General features: G+C 42.1%; 1 protein-coding gene across 10 annotated transcripts in view; it reads right to left on the bottom strand.

The window, feature by feature from the left end:
- GRB10 (growth factor receptor bound protein 10) overlaps nucleotides 1-26,656 on the bottom strand; it is a 302,376-nt gene that overhangs the window by 136,883 nt on the left and 138,837 nt on the right. For 7 of the 10 annotated variants that reach the window (XM_073678334.1, XM_073678333.1, XM_073678326.1 and 4 more), the window contains exon 3: nucleotides 23,834-23,921. The exons of the other annotated variants lie outside the window; for them this stretch is intronic. In XM_073678334.1, coding sequence (XP_073534435.1) covers nucleotides 23,834-23,921 — 88 coding nt within the window. The remainder of the gene's footprint in view (nucleotides 1-23,833; nucleotides 23,922-26,656) is intronic. 10 annotated transcript variants of the gene reach the window in all.

Here is a 26,656-nt window from a genome sequence, read left to right as displayed (position 1 = left end):
CATGATCTGCATGTTTTTGGGTCTGTGTATTTGAATAATTAATTGAAAGAGGTGTGTTCGAAATAATAGTGTGGAGTTCAATTAGTGAGGTCAATCATTCTGTGAAGAAACAGGTGCGAATCAGGTGGCCCTTATTTAAGGGTGAAGCCAGCACATGTTGTACATGCATTTCTCCTTGAAAGCCTAATATGGGTCGTTCAAGACATTGTTCAGAAGAACAGCGTATTGATTAAAAAGTTGGAGAGGGTAAAGTGTGTAAAGTGTATAAAGTGCAGACAATGATGGGCTGTTCAGCTAAAATGATTTCCAATGCTTTAAAATGGAAAGCAAAACCAGAGACGTGGAAGAAAACTGAAGACTACCATTCGAATGGATCGAAGAATAGGTAGAATGGCAAAGGATCAGCTCCAGGATGATCAAAGACAAGTCTCAAGTTACCTGTGAGTACCGTGTTAGAAGGCCCCACAAAGTCCCACTGTTAAAAAAGACATGTACTGAAGCAGATAATTTGCCAAAGAACACATCAACTGGCCTAAAGAGGAATGTATAAACATTTTGTGGACTGATGAAAGTAAAATTTATCTTTTTGGGTCTGAGGACTGCAGACAGTTTTTAGTCAGACGACCCCCAAACTCTGAATTCAAGCCACAGTACACTCTGAAGGCAGTAAGGCATGGTGGCGCAAACATGATATGGGCATGTTTCTCTTACTATGGTGCTGGACCCATTTACCACATACCAGGGATCATGGACCAGTTTGCATATATTAAAATATTTAAAGAGGTCATGTTGCCTTACGCTGAAGAGGATATGGCCTTGAAGTGGGTGTTTGTGGTGCCCCTGAGGGTTCGGTTGCCACAGAGGTGTTGCGTCTCAGCCAGAGATGTGGCATCTCACTTTCAGGTAAGGAAGGAGTACAGCTCAGGACCCTAACATCTGCATCCAACACACCACTCCAGGCCAGCAGGAGGGGCAAGATGTCTCTGGTGCTTGCTGAGCCCCTTTCCTGGCTGGAGTGGGGGAACCATGTAGTGGGTGTGGGTGGAGGAAGTAGCTCAGGGGAGCACAGGAGAAGAAGGTATAAATTGGGAAGCCATCTTAGAAAGACAGGCCAGTCAGAGGAGGAAAGTGAGGGGAGCAGAGGCTCTGCATGAGCTCTGCTCCAGAGGCAGGCCTAGCCAGTGAGGCCCAAGTCTGAAGAGAAGGAGAGGAGAGTGAGCAGGAGAAAGGCTCCAGGACCAGAAAGGACCCCAGGGGTATGGGCCGTGCAGAAGGCCACCCGTATGCCCGCATCTGCCAGGCGGTGGAGGGGGTCAGGCCACCAAAAGGGAACCGGTCCCTCAACTAGCAGAGGATTGCATGTCTCAACTAGAAACCGGAGGCTGCAGTACTTTAAGTCCTGTAGCCACAAGTCCACGCCATTCTCACCGAGAAGGTAGCCACATAGGACCCAGGGGACAGAACAGACAGCGCCCACCAAGGCCCGCGGGTACCGGATGGGAAATGCTAGGTTTGAGGTGCAGGGAAAAGGCCAGAGAGAGGACACAGAAGGGGGTCCTGCTAAGTACTACGAAGCTACCTGGGGGTAGACCGAGCCCCTCCCTGAGTAAACACAGGATGACGAGGGCAGTTACATGGATCCCTGTAATCTGGACTGCAACAACTGTGAGTAAAGACCCTGGGACTGCACTTCCTTGTCTCTGTGATTCTTTCTGCGCCATCAACCCCTGCACTAAAACGCCCAGCACAACCTGCAACATCTACACTGCCCAGGAGCTAGCTCTTCCTGTGGAGAGCTACACCATTCCTGCTGCAGTAACATCAGCTTCAGAGGACTGCTCCGCAGCGGCAGCTCCCTTTAGCCGCATTCCACAGGTGGCATCACGAACTCTATGAATCCCCCGATACATAACCCCTTTTATTGACTGCCCTGGGTCACGGACCAGGTCACCTCCACTGACATTCCCCCAGCATCTACCGGCCCGGCACCGGGTACCCCACGGCCCAGGGGGCTCGTCATTTCAACAAGACAACACCCTAAACACACCAGTAAATGTGCAAAAACTTGGTTCCAGTTTAACAAAACAGAGGCTATGGAGTGGCCAGCCCAATTGCCGGACCCTAATCCGATATAACACTTGTGGGGTGACATCAAAAATGTCGTTTGAGGCAAAGCCAACAACTACCAAAAAATTGTGGGATGTAGTCAGTCAAAGCATCCTGGACTGGAATAACAGTAGACCAGTACCAAAAGTTGAAGGGTGGGAAATGGAGCAGCTACTGGTAAATTTACCAATCCTGGTATGCACGGCACCCCTCATGCCCAATCTTAGAATGCACAGCACCCCATCACTGCACACATGAAAAAAATAAAGCACCCGTACTCCCCGTTGCTCCAGCGCTGCGTCCAGTCTGCCAGCATCTGAGCAACGTATGACATCACTGCCATGCGCCCTCGGAGGCCAAGGTGATCTGCGGGGATATTCACTAATCCACGCTGGGACTATATGCGTGTGGAGAGGAGAGAATAGTCATTTTCCTTAATAGCACAGTGAGTCAAAGCTTTTGCTTCCTGCAGCTGCTCTGCTATCACATGTGCCCGCTACTAAAGAGAATGAATATTCATTCTCTTTAATAGCTGATACAGATGATCGCTGAGCCGCAGCAGGAAGTGGCAGCTGTGACTCACACTGGGCTATTGAGAATGAATATTCACCCCTCTCTACTCCCATGGGTGTTGAGAGGGGTGAATATTCATTTTCTTTAGCAGCGGGCACATATGGTAGTTGCAGCAGCAGCTAATGCCTGTGCCCGGTCCTCTGCTGCAGCTCCCCCCACCGGTATATACTGTATATAGAAGTATAAGTATATACCTGAGTATAAGCTGAGTGGGGCTTTTTCAGCATAAAAAATGTGCTGAAAAAGTCAGCTTATACTCGAGTATATATATGTTACATTTCTCATGATTTAAATTAGAAAACAGTGTGCAGTGTTCCCAATGCATGGAAATACAAACTAGTATAAAGATTTTGTGCTTAACTCATGTTTTTGAACACTATTATTTTGAACACTACTGTACATAGTGTTAAATACTTGATAATTGAGGGTAATAATTTTCCTTGATAGCTATCAGATGACTCTCCCTTTATCAACCAGTAAAGATAAATTCCCTTTGGATTGGAAATTTATTCCCTTCTGTCCTAAGCTTATAAACTAAAAATTAAGAGGAAATTGTTTGAATTCTTTAAAATATATTTTAGGTACTACTTCTCCTCGATGTGGTTTGGGAAGCTATGAAAGCCTTTCAGGAGGGGGGAATTTATTAGGGAAATAAAGTAAAAATAATTGTAAAAATAGGGGTGACATTAAATAACCGGCAGAGGTACTGTATGTTGAGAATATGGAGACCTTGGTAAAAAAAAAAAAACTGCTTTTGAGCAGCCTTTCAAAGGGGAACAAGTGGATAAGCACATGTTCCTAAAACAAGCTGACCCAACCTCGATTGGAAAGCACCTTTTTATATATTAGGTTAAAAGATGGGGTGGACAGTACACCCAGACTCCAAGTTTTACATAAATTTAACAGCTGCATTCATCACGGGCAAACGAAACATTTTATGAGTTGGCGTATTACCTGGATGGAAGAAACATGGCAATCCTGAGGGATGAGAGTTTCTGGAACTGCCTATTTCTATTTGTGGAAATACAACAATCAGTGGGAAAGATGACAAATGATAAAGCATCCAGGGCCAAACAGCCTTACGAAAGGTTTTCAAAGGTAATTACTCTGGAACGCTTCAACGGATCCCCCTGATTCGGAGACTGTTTTTTCATGACATATTGTACTTCATGATTGTGGTAAAATTTCTTCTATATCACTTGTGTTTTTTTGTGAAAAAATGGAAATTTGGAGAAAATTTTGCAATTTTCAAAATTTTAATTTTTATGCCCTTAAAATCAGAGATATGTCATAAAATGGTTAACATTGCCCACATGTCTACTTTACATCAGCACAATTTTTATTTTTTTTTATTGGGGAGCTATAAGGGTTAAGTTGACCAGTGATTTCTCATTTTTCCAACAAAATTTACAAAAACATTTCTTTTTAGGGACCACATCATATTTGAAGTCACTTTGAGGGGTCTTTATGACAGAAAATACCCAAAAGTGACACCATTCTAAAAACTGCACCCCTCAAGGTGCTCAATACTACATTCAAGAATTATTAACCCTTCAGGTGCTTCACAGGAATTTTTCGAATGTGGAAGAAAAAAAATTAACTTTTTTCACAAAAATGTTACTTTAGACCCAATTTTTTTTTTTTTCGCAGGGGTAACAGGAAAAAATGGATCCCAAAATTTGTTGTGCAATTTCCCCTGGGCACAGAGATAACCCATATGTGGGGAAAAAACACTGTTTGGGCGCACGGCAGGGTTCGGAAGGGAAGGAGCGCCATTTGAATTTTTGATTGTAAAATTTGCTTGAATAATTAGCGGACGCCATGTTGCATTTGGGGAGCCCCTGACGTGCCTAAACAGTGGCAACCCCCCACAAGTGACATTTTGGAAACTAGACCTCTCAGGGAACTTATCTAGATGTGTGGTGAGCACCTTGAATCCCCAGGTGCTTCACAGAAGTTTATAACATTGAGCCGTAAAAATAAAATTTTCACATTTTTCCCACAAAAATGTTTTTTTTCAGCCCCCACTTTTGCATTTTCATAAGGGTAACAGGAGAAATTGCACCATGCAGTTTGTTGTTCAATTTCTCCTGAGTAAGCAGATACCCCATATGTGGGGGAAAACTACAGCTTGTGTGCACGGCAGGGTTCGGAAGAGAAGGAGCGCCATTTGACTTTTTGAATGTAAAATGTACTTGAATAATTAGCGGATGTGCCTAAACAGTGGAAACCCCCCACAAGTGACACCATTTTGGAAACTAGACCCCTCAGGGAACTTATCTAGATGTGTGGTGAGCACCTTGAACTTCCAAGTCCTTTACAGAAGTTTATAACATGGAGCCGTGAAAATAAAAAAAAAATCAAACTTTCCACAAAAATGAAGTTTTAGCCCCAATTTTTTTATTTTTACAAGGGTAAGAGGAGAAAAATGGACCCCAAAAACTTGTGCAATTTCTCTTGAGTACGCCAATACCCCATATGTGGGGAAAATAGTGTTTGGGCGCATGGCAGAGTTCAGAAGGGAAGGAGCACTGTGTGACTTTTTGAACGCAAAATCGGATGGAATTGAGAGCCAAATCCATGTTGCATTTGGAGAGCCCCTGATGTGCCTAAATAGTTGAAACCCCCCACAAGTGACCCCATTTTGGAAACTACACCCCTCAAGGATTTTATCAAGGGGTATAGTGAACATTTTGAACCCAGAGGTACGACAGAATTTGATAACATTAGGTCATCATATTGAATAAGTTGTCATTAGTCTTGAGCGCAAGTGCTCGCTCCTTGAGTTTGCATCGGGTACTCGGGTATGCACCATGTATCAAGGGTGCTAGAGTGACATGCTCGAATCCCCGCCCGCATGTTTCACGGTTATTAGACAGCCAAAAAAAAAAAAAAAAACACGTGGGGATCGCTCGTGCATGGCAGGCAATCGCGAGGTTTCTTGGCCACGAAGCATATGGGGCGGAGACTCGAGCATGTCACTCGAGCACCCGCGATACCCAATGCATACCTGAGCACCTGATGCAAACTCAAGTAGCGAGCACTTGCGCTCAAGACTAGTTGCCATAGTTTTTTTTTTTGTTTTTTTTTTTAACTTTTGAAAAAAAAAAAAAACACCAACCCCAGCCCTAGCGTTTATTTTTTACGCCATTCCTAATGCGGTATAAGTGATTAGACGACTTTATTCTTCGGGTCGGTGCGACTACAGGGATACCAGAATCATATCGGGTTTTTATGATTGACAGCCGTCACACACATTTTGTAAAATCTAGTTTTTGCATCGCCATATTTTCAGAGCTATGATTTTTCCATATTTTGGCCGACAGTCATGTGACTGCTTGTTTTTTGCGGATGAGTTGACGTTTTTATTGGTGCCATTTTCAGGCATGTGACATTTTTTGATCGCTTTCTATTCCGGTTTTTGGGAGGCAGAATAAACAAAAATCAACAATTCAGGAATTGTTTTTTTTTATTTCTTTATTCTGCTCCACGTGTGGTAAAATTGAAAAGGTAGCTTTATTCTTCAGTACGTTTACAGCGGTACCACATTTATATAGTTTTTCTATGTTTTGGCGCTTTTAAACAATAAAAGCTATTTTATAGAAAAAAATATTTTTTGCATCGCTTTATTCTGAGAACTATAACTTTTCAGCTGATGGATCTGTATGGCGGCTTATTTTTTGCGGGACGAGATGACGTTTTCAGCGGTATCATTTTTATTTATATTCGTCTTTTTGATCGCGTGTTATTCCATTTTTTGTTTGGCAGTATGATAAAGCATTGTTTATTGCTTCGTTCATTTATTTTTATTTTTTACAGTGTTCACTAAAGGGGTTAACCAGTGGGACAATTTTTTAGGTCAGGTCGTTCCAGACGCGGCGATACCAAGTGTGTACTTTTATTGTTTCTTTGTTTTTCATAATATTTATTGATGGGTACATTATATTTTTTATTTTTGGTGGATTTTTTTTTTTTTAAACATTTTTACAATTTTTTTTTTTTTTTTTTTTTCACTGACAGTTTTTTTATTTGTATACTTTGTCCCACTATGGGACTTTCACTTTTTTATTCTGATCGCCTGCATAGCATAGGGATGGAGCACCATCCCTGTGCCATGCAGGCTGTCAGCGCTGCACAGTGAGAAGATAGTTTGGTCATGTACGGTGCATGACCAAAAAATCTTCCTGCTGTCTAGTGACCCGGATGTTGTCATGACGACATCGGGTCGTCATGGCAACATCCAGGAAGCCGCGGCAGACAGCGCTGGAGGCAGGAAAAGGAGGCGAGTATACTGATCACCTCCCCTTAGCCACCGCAATGCTGCGATCGACTTAGATTGCAGCATTGAGGGGGTTAATGTGCCGGGAGCGATGCGAGACCGCTCCCTGCACATAGCACCAGGTGTCAGCTGTGACAATCAGCTGACACCCGGCAGCGATCGCGCCCGCACAGCCTGTGTGCGCGCGCGATCGCCATGACGTACCAATACGCGTCAGGCTCTTAAAGCCCAGGGCACAAATGCGTATTAGTACGTCTTGGGCTTTAAAAGGGTTAAAGAGTTAAAGTAAAAAAACAAAAAAAAACCACACTTACCTTGATGCGGACATCGGCGGTTGCATGACCTGTCACATGACTAAATGATGTCATAAATGGTGCTTTTTAGAGAACCGCGTGCTGCCGAAGACACCGGACGCACCGTAGTGGAGACCGGGGGACATCGGAAGGAGAGTATAATGTTTTTTTATTTTTCAATTTTTTTTTTATTTTTATTACACCATTGATGCTGCATTTGCAGCATCGTAACTTGGTCACACAACATAAATCAATGCCGGTTGCATGGATTTATATAGTGTGACCAAGTTGTCAAGCACTTTCCAAGTGATGCTAAAATCGCTTGAAAAAGTGCTTGACAACCCGCATGCGAAATTGCATGTTAAAAATGCTTCACAAACGATTCTATGTGGCAGAAAAAACGCACGTAAAATCCGCATGCGTTTTTCCTGCCAGGGAGATGCAGAAATGCTCTGCAGCATTTCTGCATCGTGGGCACTTAGCCTAAGGGTCTCATATTTGATGTACAAGTTCCTCTTGAAAATCCTGGAAGACCCCATGAAATTAGTTAAGTGGAGATTGGAGGATATGGGCCACATTGCTTTGAAAGAGTGGTGAGAAATCCTTTAGTCACCAGGACCGTTCTCAATAAATGTCGCACAAAGATCACAACTCTTATCCAGGGAGTATGTAGAACTCAGGGTATCGGAGGAAGGTGCAGATATGGTTTGTTTTTGGTTGTGCCCCCATTTGGCTCTGAATGTGGGAAAATTAATTAGGGAGATTTAACTTTGACACCTTTTAGAACCAAAGGTATGTTTATTGGGGCCATCTAGAAGCCTGTTAGGGTACAATAGCCAAAATGCTTTATCAAGACAGGAAAACCATAAGACATTAGCTAGCAAATGTTTACATTTTTATAGAGGAAGTGATTGTCTGAATACTATTCTTATGGACAAAAATTGATAGATGGTAGGTAGGATGAGTGGATTGGATGTCCATGGGTAGTGTCAGATGCTTTTGCATGGGATGGATTGTATGAATTCCTACAGCCGTTGAGAGGTTATATACGGTAACTTTTCTTATGAATGATTTATATCCCTTGTTTATGGATGTATTCCGTATTGATAGAAAGCATCACATCAAAAAGGATGGGGATAAGGGGGTAAAAGCTAAGGTATTTGCTTCCTTATGTTCATTAATCATTTTTATTGTCATTGTAATGATCTATCCTGTGTCATATAGGAATATGGAAGTGTTTCTGTTCTATAGGACTGTACAAATGTACCTTGTTGTACAATAAAATCTTCTTGATAAATAATCTTGGATGGTACCTGGAATAAAAAGTAACAGAATCTATTTTCTGAACCCTAGATTTACAAGGCCCTATACAATGTGAATACAAGGTATTGAAAGAGAAGTACTTTGGGGGGGGGGGGGGGAATCTTTCAACATGACCGATTGGCCCTTCTAAATATGATCTTTCTTCCACAGTTTTTGTATTTTCAGATTCACTAATACAATTATCCCTAGGAGTTTAGTAGATTGGACATTTTTTTTCCAGGGATCTGTTGTGGAAAGGGAAAAAGCAAAGACTATGGTGAACTACATTGCAAAAAAACAAAATGTAAACTGTTCCCAAGCGCCGGACTGCTGAACACTGCCCTCATCATGGTCCCCTGCCGGCACTGCGATCAGCATGAGCAAGGAACAATGATGAGTAGTATTCTGCTCCTGCTGTGTCCTGGTGAAAAAGAATGAAAAAAAAAAAAAAACAATACTTATACTCACCTGTCCGAAGATGTCCCCTGCTGTAACCCATCTGACCGCTCACACAGAGGAGCCGGAGAGAATGACTCACTCCAGCGAGCGGGCCCCAGAGCTGCGCTCAGCGAGCAGTGTGCAGTCACTCGCTGAGCTCCGCACAGCTGCGGGGCCCACTCGGAGTGAGTCATTCTTCCCAGCTCCTCTGTATGAACAGTCAGGTGGATTACAGCAGGGGACATCTTCAGACAGGTGAGTATAAGGATTTGGTTTTCATTTTATTCTCATTTTTAAACCAGGACACAGCAGGAGCAGACTACTACTCATTGTCCCTTGCTCACACTGATCTCAGCACCAGCAGAGGAGAATGATTCGGTTCAACATTCAGCGCTTGGGAACAGCAGTAACTGTAAAGCTGTTTCCCAGGCGTTGGTACATGTTACACTGACACATGGATGTCATCATTGTGGGACGTTTTGCCACCCATGCAGCGTGCAAAAAGTGGACTTGTTTCCACGGTCTGTGGAAACACTTATATGTGCACATTCATTTGAATGGGTAAGCGTGTGGAAACTCACCACATGTACTGGAGACACTGATGCAAGAAAGCCTAGCTCTGCTGCATCATTATAGTGAATGGATCCCTCGCCGGTTCATCTGAATTACGCAAGAGCTGTGTATGAGCCTGCATACTATTCCAGGAAAATCTGCGCTCCAAGAGATGAATTCATTGAGAGGTGTAGTCTGTAAAATGAAGTCTTATGTGGGGGGGTGGGTTCTGCAGTTCTTGCACTTTATGGGCTCTACCAATGTGACATGGCACTGTCAAACCAGCCCAGCACTGTGCGGCAAAAGTAGTTTTTGACCACATATGGGGTATCTGTGTTCTCAAGAAATTGCACAATAAATTTTAGGGTCCACTTTCTCCTGTTACCCTTGTGAAAAAAAAATTGGGGCTAAAAGATCGTTTTTGTGGAAAAAAAAAGTTTTAAATTTTCACGGCTCTATTTAATAAACTAGTGAAACACTTGGGGGGTTCAAAGTGCTCATCACACATTAGTTACATTCCAAAATGGGGTCACTTTTGGGGGGTTTCCTATGTTTAGGCACATAAGGGGGTCCCAAAACACGACATGGCATCCACTAATTATTCAAGCAAATTTTACATTCAAAAAGATGCTCTTCTTCCGAGCCCTTCGCCCAAACATTGGTTCCCCCCACATTTGGGTTATCGGCATGCTCAAGAATTTTGGGGGTCCATTTTTTCCTCTTACCCTTGCGAAAATAAAAAAAAAAAAAAATTGTGTTTAAAATAACATTTGTGAAAAAATGTCAAAATGTTCATTTTTTTCACATTCCCAAAATTTGAGAAGCACCTGAAGGGTAAATAAACTTCTTGAATGTGGTTTTGAGCACCTTGAGAGTTGTAGTTTTTAGACACTTTTGCATTTTTCTGTCAAAGGCCCCTCAAAGTCCCTTCAAATGTGATGTGGTCCGAAAAAAAAAAAAAAAAAAAAAGTTGTAGATTTTGTTGGGAAAAAAATGAGAAAAATCGCTGTTAACTTAACCCTTATAACTTTCTAACCCCCCCCCCCCCCACAAAAAAATGTTGGTTCCAAAATTGTGCTTTTGTAAGGTAGACATGTGGGAAATGTTATTTATTAACTATTTTGTGTGACATCTCTCTGATTAAAGGGCAGGAAAATTCAAAGTTTGAAATTTTCAAAAGTTTCACCAAATTTCAGATTTTTTCACAATAAAACACCAGTCATGACAAATAAATGTTACCACTATCATGAAGTACAATATGTCACGAAAAAACAAAAAGAATCAGTGGGATCCGTTGTAGCGTTCAAGTTATTACCTCAAAGTGACACTGGTCAGAATTGTAAAAATTGGCCTGGTCATAAACAAGCAAACCACCTTCGGGGGTAAAGGGGTGGGTCCTCCACATCATGCTGTTCACATTTTGACATCATGAGACGAAGACGACACCTAACAATTTATCAGCAGTACTCCCCACCGCGAGGCTTCAAGGAGGATGTTCTCAGTCGGAACTAGCCACTGAGATTCGTGTGTCAATCAGCAGGTTGCAACAGATAGACTAGAAGAGTCACAGAAAGGCAAAGAAGTAGACATCTTTTGGCCACATCCCACACAGATCACCGCTTCATTGTGAACAAGGATCTTCGGAATCGGATAAAACACACACAACCCAAGGCACATTAAAGGCAGGCGAGAGGCACCCAAGGGTCACATCAGACCAATAGAAACCGTTTACATCAGCGTGGTCTGCGTGCTAGACCAGGGTTCCCCAACTCCAGTCCTCAAGGCCCACCAACAGGTCATGTTTTCAGGATTTCCTTAGTATTACACAGGTGATAATTCCATCACCTGCACAGGCAATAATTCCATCACCTGTGCAATACTAAGGAAATCCTGAAAACATGACCTGTTGGTGGGCCTTGAGGACTGGAGTTGGGGAACCCTGTGCTAGACGACCTACCCTACTTTCATGATAAAATATCACTGTAGTGTGAACTTTACGTTTCTCCATAAATTTCACCCAAAAGCCAAATATTTTAGTGAGTGAAAAGGATTTGATAGAGAATTGTTTACCATCAACAGGTTCAAAGAACGTTACATGGCAGATATTGGTACAGGTTATGCGGTTTCTCAAATTACAGGCAAAATATGTATTCCTTGAAGATAGATTGTTACAGTACTGCGATAGGCGATGACCGTTACGACTAAGATTCTATGAAGAAAAACCTATTCACACAAGATTTAATGCCATAGGGGTAAGCATATAAAATTTTATTAAGCAAAGGGTCAGTTAAAAACACCTAAGGCAATAATCATGATGTGCAATAATAATGCTGTCTAATTAGCATCTTGATATGCCATACCTGTGAGGTGGATGGATTATCTCAAAGGAGAAGTGCTCACTAACAGTTTTAGACAAATTTGTGAAAGGCCTTTTGTTCAAAGAAAAAAAGTCTGATTTTTGAGTTCAACTCATGAAAACAGGAGAAAAAAAACAAAACAAAAAACAAAATGTTGCTTTTAGATTTCTGTTCAGTGCATTTTCATTGACATGTAGGTTTTTTTTGCTGGATAAGCATTCACTTTAGAAAAATATAAAAAATTGAGAGTTCTTAGTGGCTGTTTTGTTAGCCATTAGAAGGTAACAAATTGCAAGCTTTCAAGATTACTCCGGTTTCTTCCAGGGCTGTGGAGTCAGTCTGTATAAAATGGACCGACTCCAGCTCCTAAAATATATAATAAATTGGGTCCAGTAGTTCAATGCAGTTTGTGGGGAATATTTTTTCATAAGAATTTGGGAAAGTTATGAAATGTCCTATAAATGTCTGTCCTATTCCTGATCTAAGGGTCTAGACTTTTAGCGGAGATGAATCTGTACTACAGTAAATTTATCACTTAAACATGAGCCATGTATGAGGGAGTCGTGGAGTCGGTGTCATGGAAATTGAGCAGTAGGAGGTTTGGCTTACCGACTCCACAGCCCTGGTTTCTTCATCAGGCATAGTAAAGCACCGTATCTGAAGAGTCATGTTTATACACAGCATGACAGAATAGTGCAATTACTAAGAAATTATGTGAAGCAGAACTATTATGGGAGGGGAGAACCAGTTGTGGTAGTAAATATTGGAGGCATTCATAGTTCTGTGTGAAAAATTTGTCCCCGATTGAAGTCTGGTTCGAGAAGGGGGGTTGGTGATTCCCCCAAATGGTCTGAGAAGCACAATCCTTAATTGATGTAGAAAGACAAATCCATGTGACACATTAATTCCTACTCTGAGTGTGTCACAGGTTGTCCTAAGTTTGTACTCCCAGGCATTTCTACCTTTTTTTTTTTTTTTTTTTTTTTAATTCTGTGGCGATGAGAATTTATCCCTATTCTAAGTTTTTGCCCTGTCTCCCCAAATTAGACGCCTGCCGAATACTTGGAGCACGTAATTAAATACACTACATTAGATGTGATGCCGCTGAAAGTACCTGGAATTTTATAGTCCTGATGTAAGTTGGGAATCTATCTTGTCAGTTCTCATTTACAGACAGGTTTTACATTTACTTTACCATTTCATTTACTGACAAATTAGAGGAGGAGATTTAAGTTATGTGAGTGTTACAGATGCATAGGTTTTGTCTGTAATGGTGCTGACTGGGGTATAAATGACCCAAATGACAAATTATACAGGTCAGAAGAACTGTAAGCTTGCGAGCAGGGTCATCGCACCTCATGTAAATGTTGAACTGTTACTTTGTACAATCTTTATTGTTTATACGTATATGTACCCACTTAATTGTAAAGTACTGCAGAAATTATATTGCAAATACATTGTTATGAAATACTAAGACATGCCATTTCCTCAAAACCATTACCATATTAAAATAGGGGGGACCCCACGTCATTTTTTGGGGGGGTCCCCCATTCTAATAGCTAGTAAAGGCTAGGTATTCAGCTGGGGGCTGATATTAGTAGCCTGGGAAGCTCCGTGGGTATTACCCCCTTCCCAGACTTCAAACATCTGCCCCAGCCGTCTGCTTAACCTCCGCTAGAGACTATAATGATGGTGGATCCCATGCCAATTTTCTTTTTAAAAAATCCTTTATTTTAACACTAAATGACAATTGAGGGGTTAATAAAGATGCAGTCCCTAAATTATTATTAATTTTGTAATTAATTTTTCCCAAAAATGTTGACGTGGGCTTCGCCATATTTTTGTGTCCAGCCAGGTACAGCAGGCAGAAACGGGCTGCCCCCAACCACCAGCTGCCTATTTGTACCTAGCCGGACACAACAATATAGGGAAGCCCTTTTTTTTTTTTTAATTATTTCATGAAATAAATTTAAAAAAAAAAAAAGACGTGGGGCTTCGCCCTATTTTTGTGTCCAGCCAGGTACAACTAGGCAGCTGGGGGCTGGAATCTGCAGCGCAGGGAGGCCCAAGCTTTCTGGGCCCCCCCCGCTGCAAATTGCAGTCCGCAGCCACCCCGGAAAATGGCGCGTTCATAGAAGCGCCATCTTCTGGCGCTGTACCCAACTCATCCAGGGCCCTGGTGCGGTGGCTCACTGGGTAATAAAGGGGTTAAGGCCAGCTTGGCATTATCAGCTGACCCTAAGCCCGAAATTCATGGGGTCACGCCAATATTAGACATGACCGCCATGAATTTCTAGTAAAGTAATTAAAAAAAACACAAACACCCAGAATAAAGTCCTTTAATTGAAATAAACACACAATTCTTTATTGTTCTAAATTAAACCATACTTACCATCACGCCCATTCCAGCTGAAGCCAACGATCTCCTGCAATAAAAGAAAAATAATAAAGCAACCTCATCCTTACCTCTCCATGGTTCCCAGGACCGGTCCAGCTCTGCTACATTCACATGACAGACTGCACCGCAGCAGAACGCTGCCGTTCAGCTTGCCATGCGGCAGACACTGAGAAGCGCAGGCATGCTTGTGCTCCTCAGTGTCTGACTGTGATGGCATCCAGATGAGCCGAGATCATGTCCAATGAACTCGGCTCACCTCATGCACGTCACTGACAGCGTGGGAAAATTCTCCTGCTCCCCGCATGCGCAATAGAAGTTTCCCACGCTGTCAGTGACGGACGTCCAGGAGGTGAGCTGAGTTCATTGTCGGCTCATCTGGATGCCGTCACAGCCAGACACTGCAGAGCGCAAGCATGCCTGCGCTTCTCAGTGTCTGCGGGATGACAGGCTGGATGGCAGCGTTCTGCTGCGGTCCAGCCTGTCATCTCGATGTAGCAGAGCTGAAGCTGTCCTGGGAACCATGGAAAGGTAAGGATGAGGTTGGTTTATTATTTTTCTTTTATTGCAGGAGATCGTTGGCTTCAGCTGGAATGGGCGTGATGGTAAGTATGGTTTAATTTAGAACAATAAAGAATTGTGTGTTTATTTCAATTAAAGGACTTTATTCTGGGTGTTTGTGTTTTTTTTAACTTTGACTATGGGGTTAGTAATGGGGGTGTCTTATAGACGCCTCTCCATTACTAACCTGGGCTTGATGTCAGCTGGCATTATAAGCTGACAACCCCAGCCCTATTACCCCCTGCCACCGCACCAGGGCAGCGTGGAAGAGCGAGGCTAAGTGCCAGAATTGGCGCATCCTATGAATGCGCCATTTCTGGGGCGGCTGACGGCTGGTGTTTCTAGCCTGGGAGGGGGCCAATATTCATGGCTCCCTTCCTGGGCTATTAATATCAGCCCCCAGCTGTCTGCCTAGCCTTTGCTAGCTATTAAATTAGGGGGGACCCCACGTCATTTTTTTTGGGGGGTCCCCCATTTTAATAGCTAGTAAAGGCTATGTATTCAGCTGGGGGCTCATATTAGTAGCCTGGGAAGCTCCGTGGGTATTACCCCCTTCCCAGGCTTCAAACATCTGCCCCAGCTGTCTGCTTAACCTCCGCTAGAGACTAAAATTAAGGGGAACCCCACGCCAATTTTTAAAATAAATCCGTTATTTTAACACTAGATGACAAGTACAGTAATCAACACTATCACTGTACTTCATATATATGTGACTGACATGTTTCTATCTATCTAATCTATGTGTGAAGCTCTATTCTGTCTGTTATAAATTGTCGGGTACAGATGCTGAATTGCCGGCCGGCTTTCTTAAAGAGACGGTGCATGAAAACACTATTATTTGTTTTAATAAATCCTTTACACTAAATGACAAGTACAGTAAGCAACAGTCACTGTACTTCATATATATGTGACTGACATGTTTCTATCTATCTAATCTATGTGTGAAGCTCTATTCTTTCTATTCTAAATTGTCGGGTGTCAGCTTATGCCGCTGCTGAATTGCCGGCTTTTCATATATTGTCACAGAAGCGATGCAAACTTCCCTGCTCCGGACACAGCGCAGCGCTTCTGTGACAAGTGAAAGCTGTCGGCACAGAAGTCCTGCGCTGTGTCCGGAGCTGGGAATACGCAGCGATGTGTCAGTTTCAGCACAGAAGCGCTGACTGTCTGGACCTACCGCCGCCGTATTTTAACTCCCTCCACCTTATATTAACTCCGACATGGCAGGGATACGGCCACGGCAGCTTATTAACACCCCCAGAGTATCCCCGCATGTCAATTTCTGAAAGTTCAAAAGCATTACCGGCGTATAAGACGACCCCAGACTAGACAGAAGATTTTTCAGTCTTCAAAAGTCGTCTTATACGCCGGAATATACGGTGTGTGTGTGTGTATATATGTGTGTATATACATGTGTGTGTATGTATATATATATATATATATATATATATATATATATATATATATATATATATATATATATATATATATATATATATATATATATATATATATATATATATATATATATATATATATATATATATATATATATATATATATATATATATATATATATATATTACATAACATGTTGGTTTAGACCAAGCTTATTAAATTTATTTTTTTAAATGCAGCCACTGGGGACTGTCATTTTACTTTGTAAGTGTCATCCAGACCTGCAGTCTGCAAATATGGAATTTCCTGGGCATAGGAGACAGCGGTCAGACGCAGAACCCATCTCTTGCATTGTAGCCACATCAGTTGTGGGCTGTCCAATTCATAGTAGGTGTGGCCTAGGGCGATTTTATTGTAGCCCTGCACTATGAGCTCCGCTTAGCCTCCATCACCAGGACCTGTAACCGGAAGCTGTACCGTTCACTTCCTGTATTACAGGCCCTGGCTTGTGAGGAGACCAGAGGGGCAGCAGATAGCAGTGAAGATAGTGGACAGAGGTGAAAGGCCAGGAATGATGCTTTTGTGCAGATGAAAAAATATGAGGGGAGAGATGGCATATGAGGGGGAGAAGGGGTGAGACATGACATGTTGTGGGGAGAGACACTCCATGTTTCCCAGACACAAGACCGCATCCAGCTGTTACAGGCAAGAGGAGTATATGGCGCCGGAGATTTCGGTATGCATAGACACTGAACGCATACTGTGATCTCCGGCGCCATAAGGACATGCTTACCTGACCAGGAGGAGCGTTGCCTCTGTTCTGGCCAGAGTGCAGCATCTGAATTGGCGCATGCCCATAGCGCGCTGTCTGACGCCATTTTACTGAAGACACATTTGCAGCCGGCCTCCAGCAGAACGAGATGCAGCGCTGGAGGAAAGGTGAGTATAAGTGTTTATTTTTTTGTATGCGCAGCGTGATAGCGATGAGGGAGCGCCATGAGTTCCAGAATGGGGGGGGGGGCATGGGGCGCCATGCGTTCCAGAATTGGGGGGGCATGAGGGGGCGCCATGCGTTCCAGAATTGGGGAGGGAGAGGGAATGAGGGGGCGCCATGAGTTCCAGGATTGGGGGAGGTGAGGGGGCACGATGCGTTCCAGGATTGGGGGAAGGATGAGGGGGGCGCCATGCATAACAAGATTGGGGGGGGTGAGGGGGCAATGCATACCTGGATGGAAGGGGGCCACGCATACCGGGATGGGGATCAGGGGTGGCATGTATACTCGGATGGGGGCTGCGTATAAGAAGGGGGGCATATATACCAGAATGGGGGATTATGGGCACGCTCGTACTACGGTACCACAATCCTCCTCCGGTCTCTGGATGGGGGCAGCATATACCAATAAAAATACTCGCCCCACACTTTTATATACAATACTCACCTCTCAGCCTCGTTCCCTCAGCTGCTCTGAGCACCCGCACATCTCAACTATGTAGCGCCCGCGTTCAATGTCTGCATCAGTGACATCAGACGCAGAGGGGGATTGATGGGAGAGGGAGCGTCAATGCTCCATCACTCATCGCTGCTTTCAACTGTATCAGCATCCAGACGATACAGATGAACTTGTGATGACAGGCAGGGGCCCCTCCCGTCCGACTTATGGGCCTCACAGCAGGCAAGCAGCAGTGCAGGGGTATAATAAACTGCATCAGCGCATGCAGATAGAGTAGCGTAGCTCTGCGTGGGTCCCTCAGAGCGCGTGGCCTGGGGTAACCGCTCTCTCAGCAGCCAAGCTACTGTGTGTCACAGTATACACCACTGTTCCCATAGAAGTGGACGGAGAGAGGGCACATCTTACATACATTAGATACTGTGTATCCAATACCATCCTGTGTGATCCACTCTGCTGAGCTCAAGATCTAATCTCATTATGTGATACACTATAACACACAGATTAGAAACAGGGCAAAGTATCTAATCACGCACGTGATGCACTTCACGTATCCAACGCCAGCTTATCATACAGCGAGCAGCACCAACTACCAATCGGTGCTGTCGGCCATCCGCGATGACCGTGTACATGTCAGTATCACTTTGCAGTCACCAACCAAAGGTCTCCACACTGATCCCAAACTTCATCCTCTTATCCTATTACAAACATCTAGGAGGTGAGGGGAGGAGTGACATGTGAGCAGACCCCGTCCACATTTACTGCAGTCGTAATGCGTGCTAGTTGTACACTAGGTTTTCATTGCAAATTTCTGCAACTGCTCCCCCCAATGTTTAAAAGTGGAAATACCAAACCCTTTTAGGTTCTTTCAAATTTTACTTCAATAAAAACCATTTTAATAAAGTTAAACACATTACATTTTTTTCAATTGTTGAAAAAGAAAGTATTTGTGTTTTTATAATGGCATCTTCCTTTTAATGTGATTTTGGGGTAAATTCAATACTCCATAGCGCCAAAGATAAAGCTCCTGTATGGGATAAATTATATATTTTGAAAAGGATAGCAATGGCAAGTGTACTTTATATTTTCTGTATTTATGCTTTTTTTTATTTTACTTCTCAAAAATGGGCTGGAATAAGTCTTTGGTCTCCTTTTTACATTTTTTGGTTTCCTTAGGGAGCCCATTTCTGTAACAGTTTCATGAATATACTGCAATACTTTAGAATTGCAGTATATTGTCAAATTATTGATCTTATGAAACCCTGTAGGCCTCAGACTACAATGAAAACCATTTCCACGGAGTTGATATCTGGCGATATTAGGGACCTCATTGAAAGCAGCACTTATGCATTAAACTACTGTGATCCGAGTTAGCTTCTCTATAGGATTTTAAAAAGCACAAAAAAACCTTACTACTAAAAGAAGTAGTTTACATACACAGAGCTGACCTTTTAAAATGCATTTCAAAAACACTAGAAAAAACTCATTTTTACCACCGTAAAAGGCCTTATAGGTTAAATTAAAGGTAATCCAACACCAGGTTTTTGCCACCTAATCTGAAATCAACATGATGTAGAAAAAGGCCCCAATTCCAGCGATGTATCACTTACTCTGCTGCTTGATCTGGTTTTGATAATCTGTTGCCGATAAAGTAATTTTATGACTAGACTAGTAAACCAGTTGCCAATTTGTCTTCCATATTCATGAGCGCTGCATAATCCCACGCAAACAACTGATCAGCAGTTTTCTGTGTACATGGAGCATAGGCTAAAAGCTGTCAAATCAGTGGTATGGTTGGGGTTACAGAGCTCAGCATTCAGAGAACTGGTAGACCTGCAGCAGATAAAATTGTGATTTTAAACAAAGTGAAGCAAGCAGCCCAGTAAGTGATGCATTGCTGGAATCAGTCTCTGCCCCCATATCATGTTGATCCAGATGGTAGCAAATACCTGGTGACAGCTTCCCTTTAAAGCCTATGGTAAAGGATAAAATATAGACTTCCCACAACTTTGAAGTGTAAACTGAACAATTAAAAACACAAAGTGACCTCTCAGTATGTAAAACACTGAAAAGTTCAGTTATCTTGAAGGTAACCTTTGTACCAATGTTTTGTTTAACGGTACTGTAGATGGCCTGTGAATTTACTGAAAAAGAAATAGGCTGGCACCAAACCAAGTGTGATAAGTAAGAAGCATGGGGGGGGGGGAAGCCTCTTATTAATGCAGACTTAAAACTTCAAATTAGTAATAGCTTCAAAGAAACCACAATTACCATCAGTAGTGGGTCTATACATCCTCTCTGCACTAAAGGTAAAGTTTAAACAATGTAGTCATTTACCCTGCTCCACAAAGGTGTCTTGTCAGCATGCATAAACATCGCATAGGAGTGCTGTACATAGCGTCTCCGGCAGCTCAGGCAAAACTAATCTCTAACATGATCGGTTTTAATCCCGCCATGTTTAAACTAACAACTTGCATTTTCACAAAACAAGTAACAAAATATATTTACAAGGCAGTAGAAAATGAATAAAATAGTTATCAAGCACCATCTCTACATGATTGCCTATTCTAATGAAAAGGTACATGCATGGTACCTACCAATCATGCAGGGCATAGAGCAGGGGTCTCAAACACGCAGCCCGAGGGCAGCATGCAGCCTCTAGGGCTGCTTAATGGGGACCAGGAAGGGGCACATTGCTACAAGCTGGGGACATTACTATAAGAAGTTGGTCAGAATTACTATATTGTGCTAATTGTAAAGAAAAAAAAGAAAAATCACTATATGGCCAGTTAGGGGACACAAAAAGGAAATAAAAAAACTGTAAAACTATACCATAGCCCATAAAATTAACATGTAAAAGAATAAACTAAAGCCAAAAATGTACAAAAAATAATCCAGAAGGTGAACAGAAAAAATATGGTATTAAAAAGGTCATATCCTGCAAAGAATGCGACCCTTCAAATTCACATTTTTTCTATGTGCGGCCCATATACTTAGTAGAGTTTGAGACCCCTGATGTAGAGTCTGTAGGGCAGTAACATCAGAACTGCTCAACACTGATGCAGAAGCACAATATATGTTTCTCCATTTACCAATTACCACAAACTGCGCAGTTTGGTTTAATAGTCTGGTAGACTTCAGTATGCTGCCTATATAGGAGCAGCAGTTGAGAGCCATTTGAAACATCTAGCTTATTCTCTTAGTGCAGCTCTATGCAGTGTGTAGTAGCCACTGCAGTGACTGCAGAACTGCTCCCATTCAAAAGAATAGGATCCATACTGCTGTGCTGCAGCCGCTACAAATTGAAACAGATTGACTGGTGCTGTGATTTGCTGCTCTGTTCAAAGTGTGGACATCCAGCCACCACCACAGCTGATTAGGGTCTCACAACACCCCCAGACAATGATTACTAATCAAGCGCATAAGACATCAATATTTTATGACTGGACAACACCTTTAAAAAAAAAAAAATCTTATATTACACTGAGTACTAGCAGTTTTCCAACATATTAAAATGAAGGAACTGATGTTTCTACAAAAAATGGAGAGATGCACACAATGCTACATATCAATTTACCATACTCCCTGGTTGCACATACTGTCAAATTCATGAGCCATACAATGCTACAACTCCTCCCTCAGCTACAATTTATAAAATGTGTGCAAATGGACGCCATAACATTACAAGAGTACTGTTCTTGATTGGCTGCAGTGTTCATGTATGTGCATCACAGATCACAACCGCAGCCAAGTAAAAAGTTCCATGTCTGACATTTTTCCATAAAAGCACAAAAATCTTTGCGATCAGATTAAATATTTGATATCCAAAACTGAAGTCAAGCTTTCATTTGCACTTAGAGGATTTAGCTGACGTTCAAAGATTGCACATGTGGCATTACCATAAATATAGGTTTCTTGATATGCAACCAAAATACCTTTTTCTGGTTTACAACATTGCAAAAAGAAAGAAGATAGCCTTACAAGTTGTTCATAACAGGTGTCACTAAAACATTAAATAGATTCAGAAAATCATGCACACCGCCAAGCAATTTTCTTACTACTAGATTGGTAGTATGGGTCATCAAGGAGCACAGCGAATTTAAGTTTCATAGTTTTCACAAGTTGGTTGGAAAAGGTTCAAATCTCTGGCCAAGCTGTGACTCACACAGATTAGACAAAAACAGACCACACATTCACAGCTGCTAATAGTTTTCTGTATGGAGTATGGTACTGATTAACCCCTTAGTGAGCTAATTTTGATTTTAAAGGGGTTTACCCAACAAAAGTTCATTTTAATCAATAGATTTTGGAATAATATTCAAAATTGGATGTGTTGCAATAAAATGCTCCTGTGCGGAGATATCTTAGAAGTGTGCCCCTGCTATGTACTGTGTAATGACTGTTTGATCATACCACATTCCCTTAAATCCAATAGCTATAACAATAGTGAATTAACAACATTCCCATATGTCTACTTTACATCTGCATCATTTAAACAATTTTTTTTTTGTTAGGATGTTAGAGGCGTTAAAAGTTTAACAGGCATTTCTCATTTTTTTAATACATTTACAAAACCAGTCTCCTTAGGAACCTATTCAGATTTTTTTTATTCTGCTCTGCAGACATTGTACAGTGCAACATCAAGAGTTGGGAAGAAGGTCCTTTTTAATACTATGGCATACAATAACCTTTTAGACAATTTATGGCAACAGTTTGTTTACAGGGTCTAAAAGAAAAGACCTTTCCCAAAGGGATTAATAAATATGTTTGGCACGCTTCTGGAAAAACTTAAGACTTGCACAAAGCCATGAGCATCAAACACACACAAGATGAATTTGCTAGTCATTGACTGAAAGCACAAATTCTATTTAGGACAAATGGGCATAAATTACAAAAATACTACTTTAGTTAACAGTACAGAGAACACACAAAATGGTAAACCATGCCACAAACACCTAGAGCTTTAGAATAGGATGCACTAAAAGCCCATAGTCCATTTTACGCCCCAGGCAAAATGGGACATTTAATGAAGACCAGATAATGTATATATTAAAAAGGAAAGCACTCTAGTAACAAGTATGCCAGCTATAGAAAAATTTCTGGCACAAGTCATAGTAAATTTTTACTATGGGATCTCACTAATTTATTGGTGAAAAAAATGTTAAATTTGGGAGCACAAAAAAATTAAGTTTTAATCAAAATTCTGGCACAAATCTATGCAATCTCCCAGTGACTATACTATATACAATGTATGTAAATGGTATACACATGACGATCTTACAGGAATATAGCCAGTAATTTGATCAATCATTACATAATGAAAGGCAACACAGTTTTAAGTTAGCACACAAGTCTTGTAATCTTAAAGTAGGGATGTCTGATATACACAGAGGGACAAAATTAAAAACTTGGACAAAGTCACAGGCCAACCTTGGTATTTATTTAAAAAAAGCTATACAATTGAGGCAGTTTTTCCTTATCAAATATAAACAACGAAACTTTTCATATGGAAATTAACTTAAAGGGGTTTTGCAGGCCTTCCAACGTAAACTTTCCTCCTATTGAAGCCCCTAGGTTGTCCTTTCTTTGCCCCCATAAAGTAGGATGCCAACAAAAGTGCCCCTCAAACAGTATGTTATACCCACAGTGAATTCCTTCTTACACATGGTATGATGACCCTACTGTACCCCCTCAACAAAGTATGGTGACCCCCAACAAAGTATGATGCCCAGTATAATTGACCCCCACATTGAAAAAATATATAATTATTCACTTCTCCTCTTTCCTCTGACTGCTCCAGCCTAAGCAGCAAGCATTCTGTAGCTTTTCAATGCTTGGCATAGCAGTCGCAAACTGGAGAATGATGGGAGAAGGAGTGGACGGCTCCCTCTTTCATCATTGCTTTCAACTTTATCGGCATCCAGGATGCCGATGCAATTGGAAATGTGATGCAGTGGAAGGGGGTGACGGGGGAGGGGTTGATGGCTGCGTCAACATGGGCCAAATATAAATCACTCTGCGGGCCTGATTTGGCCAGCGGGCCAGAGGTTAACACGCATTTCTTTAAGAAAATATAATTAAATGAAACTGCTCACGATATCCCCGATCCACAAAAAAATAAAAATATTTACCTGGGTTTAAGGATATATTTTTGGCTGTATAGCCAGCGGCGTCCACCAACCCCCTTTGTGGGCATGCTGCTGTCTGTTCCACATTGTCCTTTAAAAAAGATAAAATTAGTGAAAAACAGTAAAGACTACATTAGTAAAGATTATAATGGTAGGTTTCACAATACTCCGCTTTGACCTGGTTAGCAAACATTTTACTCATAAGGAGTCACCCTTTTGCTGGTGGGGAGGTGCAGGAGATAAAGTCAGTGCAGTGGGGCTATATAGTCACTAAAGCTTATGGTATGTGGGTACTGGACATGGACAAGACACTGGACAGAGCGGTAGTAATTGGCAGAAAAGCCCTATAGCTGGATCATTTGGCAACAGTCAAAAAAGTCCTGCCCTTTTTGGATCCCAAAATTATCTTTATTAAATATATGTTCAAAATACCCCACCCATGCCAAAAGACTGCACACCTGCAGCCAGCGAGTGATCACATTGCTCTGGCTGGGTGGGCAGGTTGTCGGCCAACTTTGTAGCAAAAGACTTATTTTACCCTGTTCAGAAATTGACAGCAGCTGTCACTATAGTGTCGCCTACCAACATTAACAGAAAACAGCAGACTTTGCAGGAATGATCTAGTGATGGGTCATTCGCAGCTGGTCAGATACAAATAGCCTGCTTCCTGTTTGAAGAGTTCTTGAACACTAGCGCCACCTATTGGATGTAGCAATCCTGGAAGTCAATATAAACCTGCATCCAAGCATGCAATGATTTCACAATAATGTGCCTTTAGTTCAGTTTGTGCTTTAATCTTATGTAAAACAAGACCATATTGTAAAGTCGCAGTGCACACATACAGCAGAGTTAAGAGTGTAATATTGTTAAATAAGTGCCCAGATGTAGCTTGATTAAAGCTCAGACTCCGCTCTGCACAGGGGCAGGCTGGGCCGATGGGCAGAGGGGCATATGACCCCGTGTCTGGCCATCTGCTGAAGAAGTGGAGGGAGCTCAGCTGCATCTTCTTCCTGCCGGAGAGGAGCTTGTGGGCGGGAAAGAAGAGACATCTGTAAGTACAAACTCCTGCTCTCTGTGCGGTGAGGTGGACGCTGCTGACCTCTTCCAGGGCCAGGTCCTGTATGGTCTCTGCTGCCGCTCTTCTGATGCTCACTGAGATTTATTGTAGGAGTCTGAACTTTCAGGGCCCTGTCAGTGCCCAGTCATCAGCATCAGGATGACCAGACCACAGGAAATTCAATCTGCTGCAATAAATCTGCCTATACGTCAGTGTGACCAGAATCCTGCACTGGACTCATCAACTCTGAGTCAGGTTAATGGATATCACATGTTACTGCATATATACAGTTGTGCTCAAAAGTTTACATACCCCGGCAGATTTTTTCCTTTCCTGGCCTTGTTTCAGAGAATATGAATGATAAAAACTTTCTCCACTCATGGTTATTGGTTGGGTGAAGCCATTTATTGTCAAACTACTGTGCTCTCTTTTTAAATCTTAATGAAAACCTTAAACATCCAAATGACCCTGATCAAAAGTTCATATAACATGCACAGAATTTTACACAAATGGGTTTGAATGGCTACTAAAAGGTTACATCCTCACCTGTGACCTGTTTGCTTGTAATCAGTGTGTGTGCATAAAAGCTGAGTGAGTTTCTGGGAACCAGAGAGACTTTTGCATCTTTCATCCAGCCACTAATGTTTCTGGATTGTGAGTCATGGGGAAAGCAAAAGAATTGTCAACGGATCTATGGGAAAAAGGTAGTTGAACTGTATAACACAGGAAAGGGATACAAAAAAATATCCAAGTAACTGATAATGCTAGTCAGCAGCATCCAAACTGATTAACAAATAGAAAATCAGGAGTTCTTAAAAACCAAACCACGGTCAGGTACACCAACAAAAATTTCAGACAACTGCCAGGAAAATTGTTCGGGATGCAAAGAAAAACCTACAAACTACATCAGCTGAAATTCAGGACTCTCTGAAAACTAGCAGTGTGGCTGTTTCAAGATGCACAATAAGGAGGCACTTGAAGAAAAATGGGCTGCATGGTCGAGTCGCTAGAAGAAAGCCATTACTGTGCAAATACCACAAAGCATCTCGCCTTTCAATATGCCAAACAGAACAGAGACAAGCCTCAAAACTTCTGGAACAAGGTAATTTGGAGTGATGAGACCAAAATTGAACTTTTTGGCCACAACCATAAACATTACATTTGGAGAGAGGTCAACAAGGCCTATGATGAAAGGAACACCATTCCTACAGTAAAGCATGGAGGTGGATGGCTGATGTTTTGGGGATGTGAGCTACAAAGGCAAAGGAAACTTGGTAAAAGTTGAAGGAAATATGAATGCAGCACGTTATCAGCAAATACTGGAGGCAAATTTGCACTCATCAGCCCGGAAGATGCTCATGGGACGTACTTGGACGTTCCAACATGGTCTTGTGTTTTGGATCGTTGTCAAGTCGATCTGTCATTGGCTACAGCAGAACAAAGTGGAGATTCTGGAGTGGCCATCTCAGTCTCCTGACCTCAATATCATGGAGCCACACTGGAGAGATCTCAAGCATGCAGTTCATGCTAGAAAGCCCAGGAATTTACAGGAACTGGAGGCTTTTTGCCAAGAAGAATGGGCAGCTTTACCATCTGAGAAAATAAAGAACCTCATCCACAGCTACCACAGAAGACATCAAGCGGTCATTGATGTTAGAGGGGGCAATACACGGTATTAAGAACTGGGGTATGAACTTTTGATCAGGGTCATTTGGATGTTTTTGGCTGTCATTACAATTTAAAAAGAAAAAACACAGTGGTTTGACAAA

The sequence above is a fragment of the Phyllobates terribilis genome, unplaced genomic scaffold, assembly GCF_046119375.1.
Source record: "Phyllobates terribilis strain yellow unplaced genomic scaffold, ASM4611937v1 Scaffold_4__5_contigs__length_816908805, whole genome shotgun sequence".
Lineage (NCBI taxonomy): Eukaryota > Metazoa > Chordata > Amphibia > Anura > Dendrobatidae > Phyllobates > Phyllobates terribilis.
The sequence above is the reverse complement of the archived record's forward strand: the minus strand, read 5'-3'. Positions and strand labels throughout refer to the sequence as shown.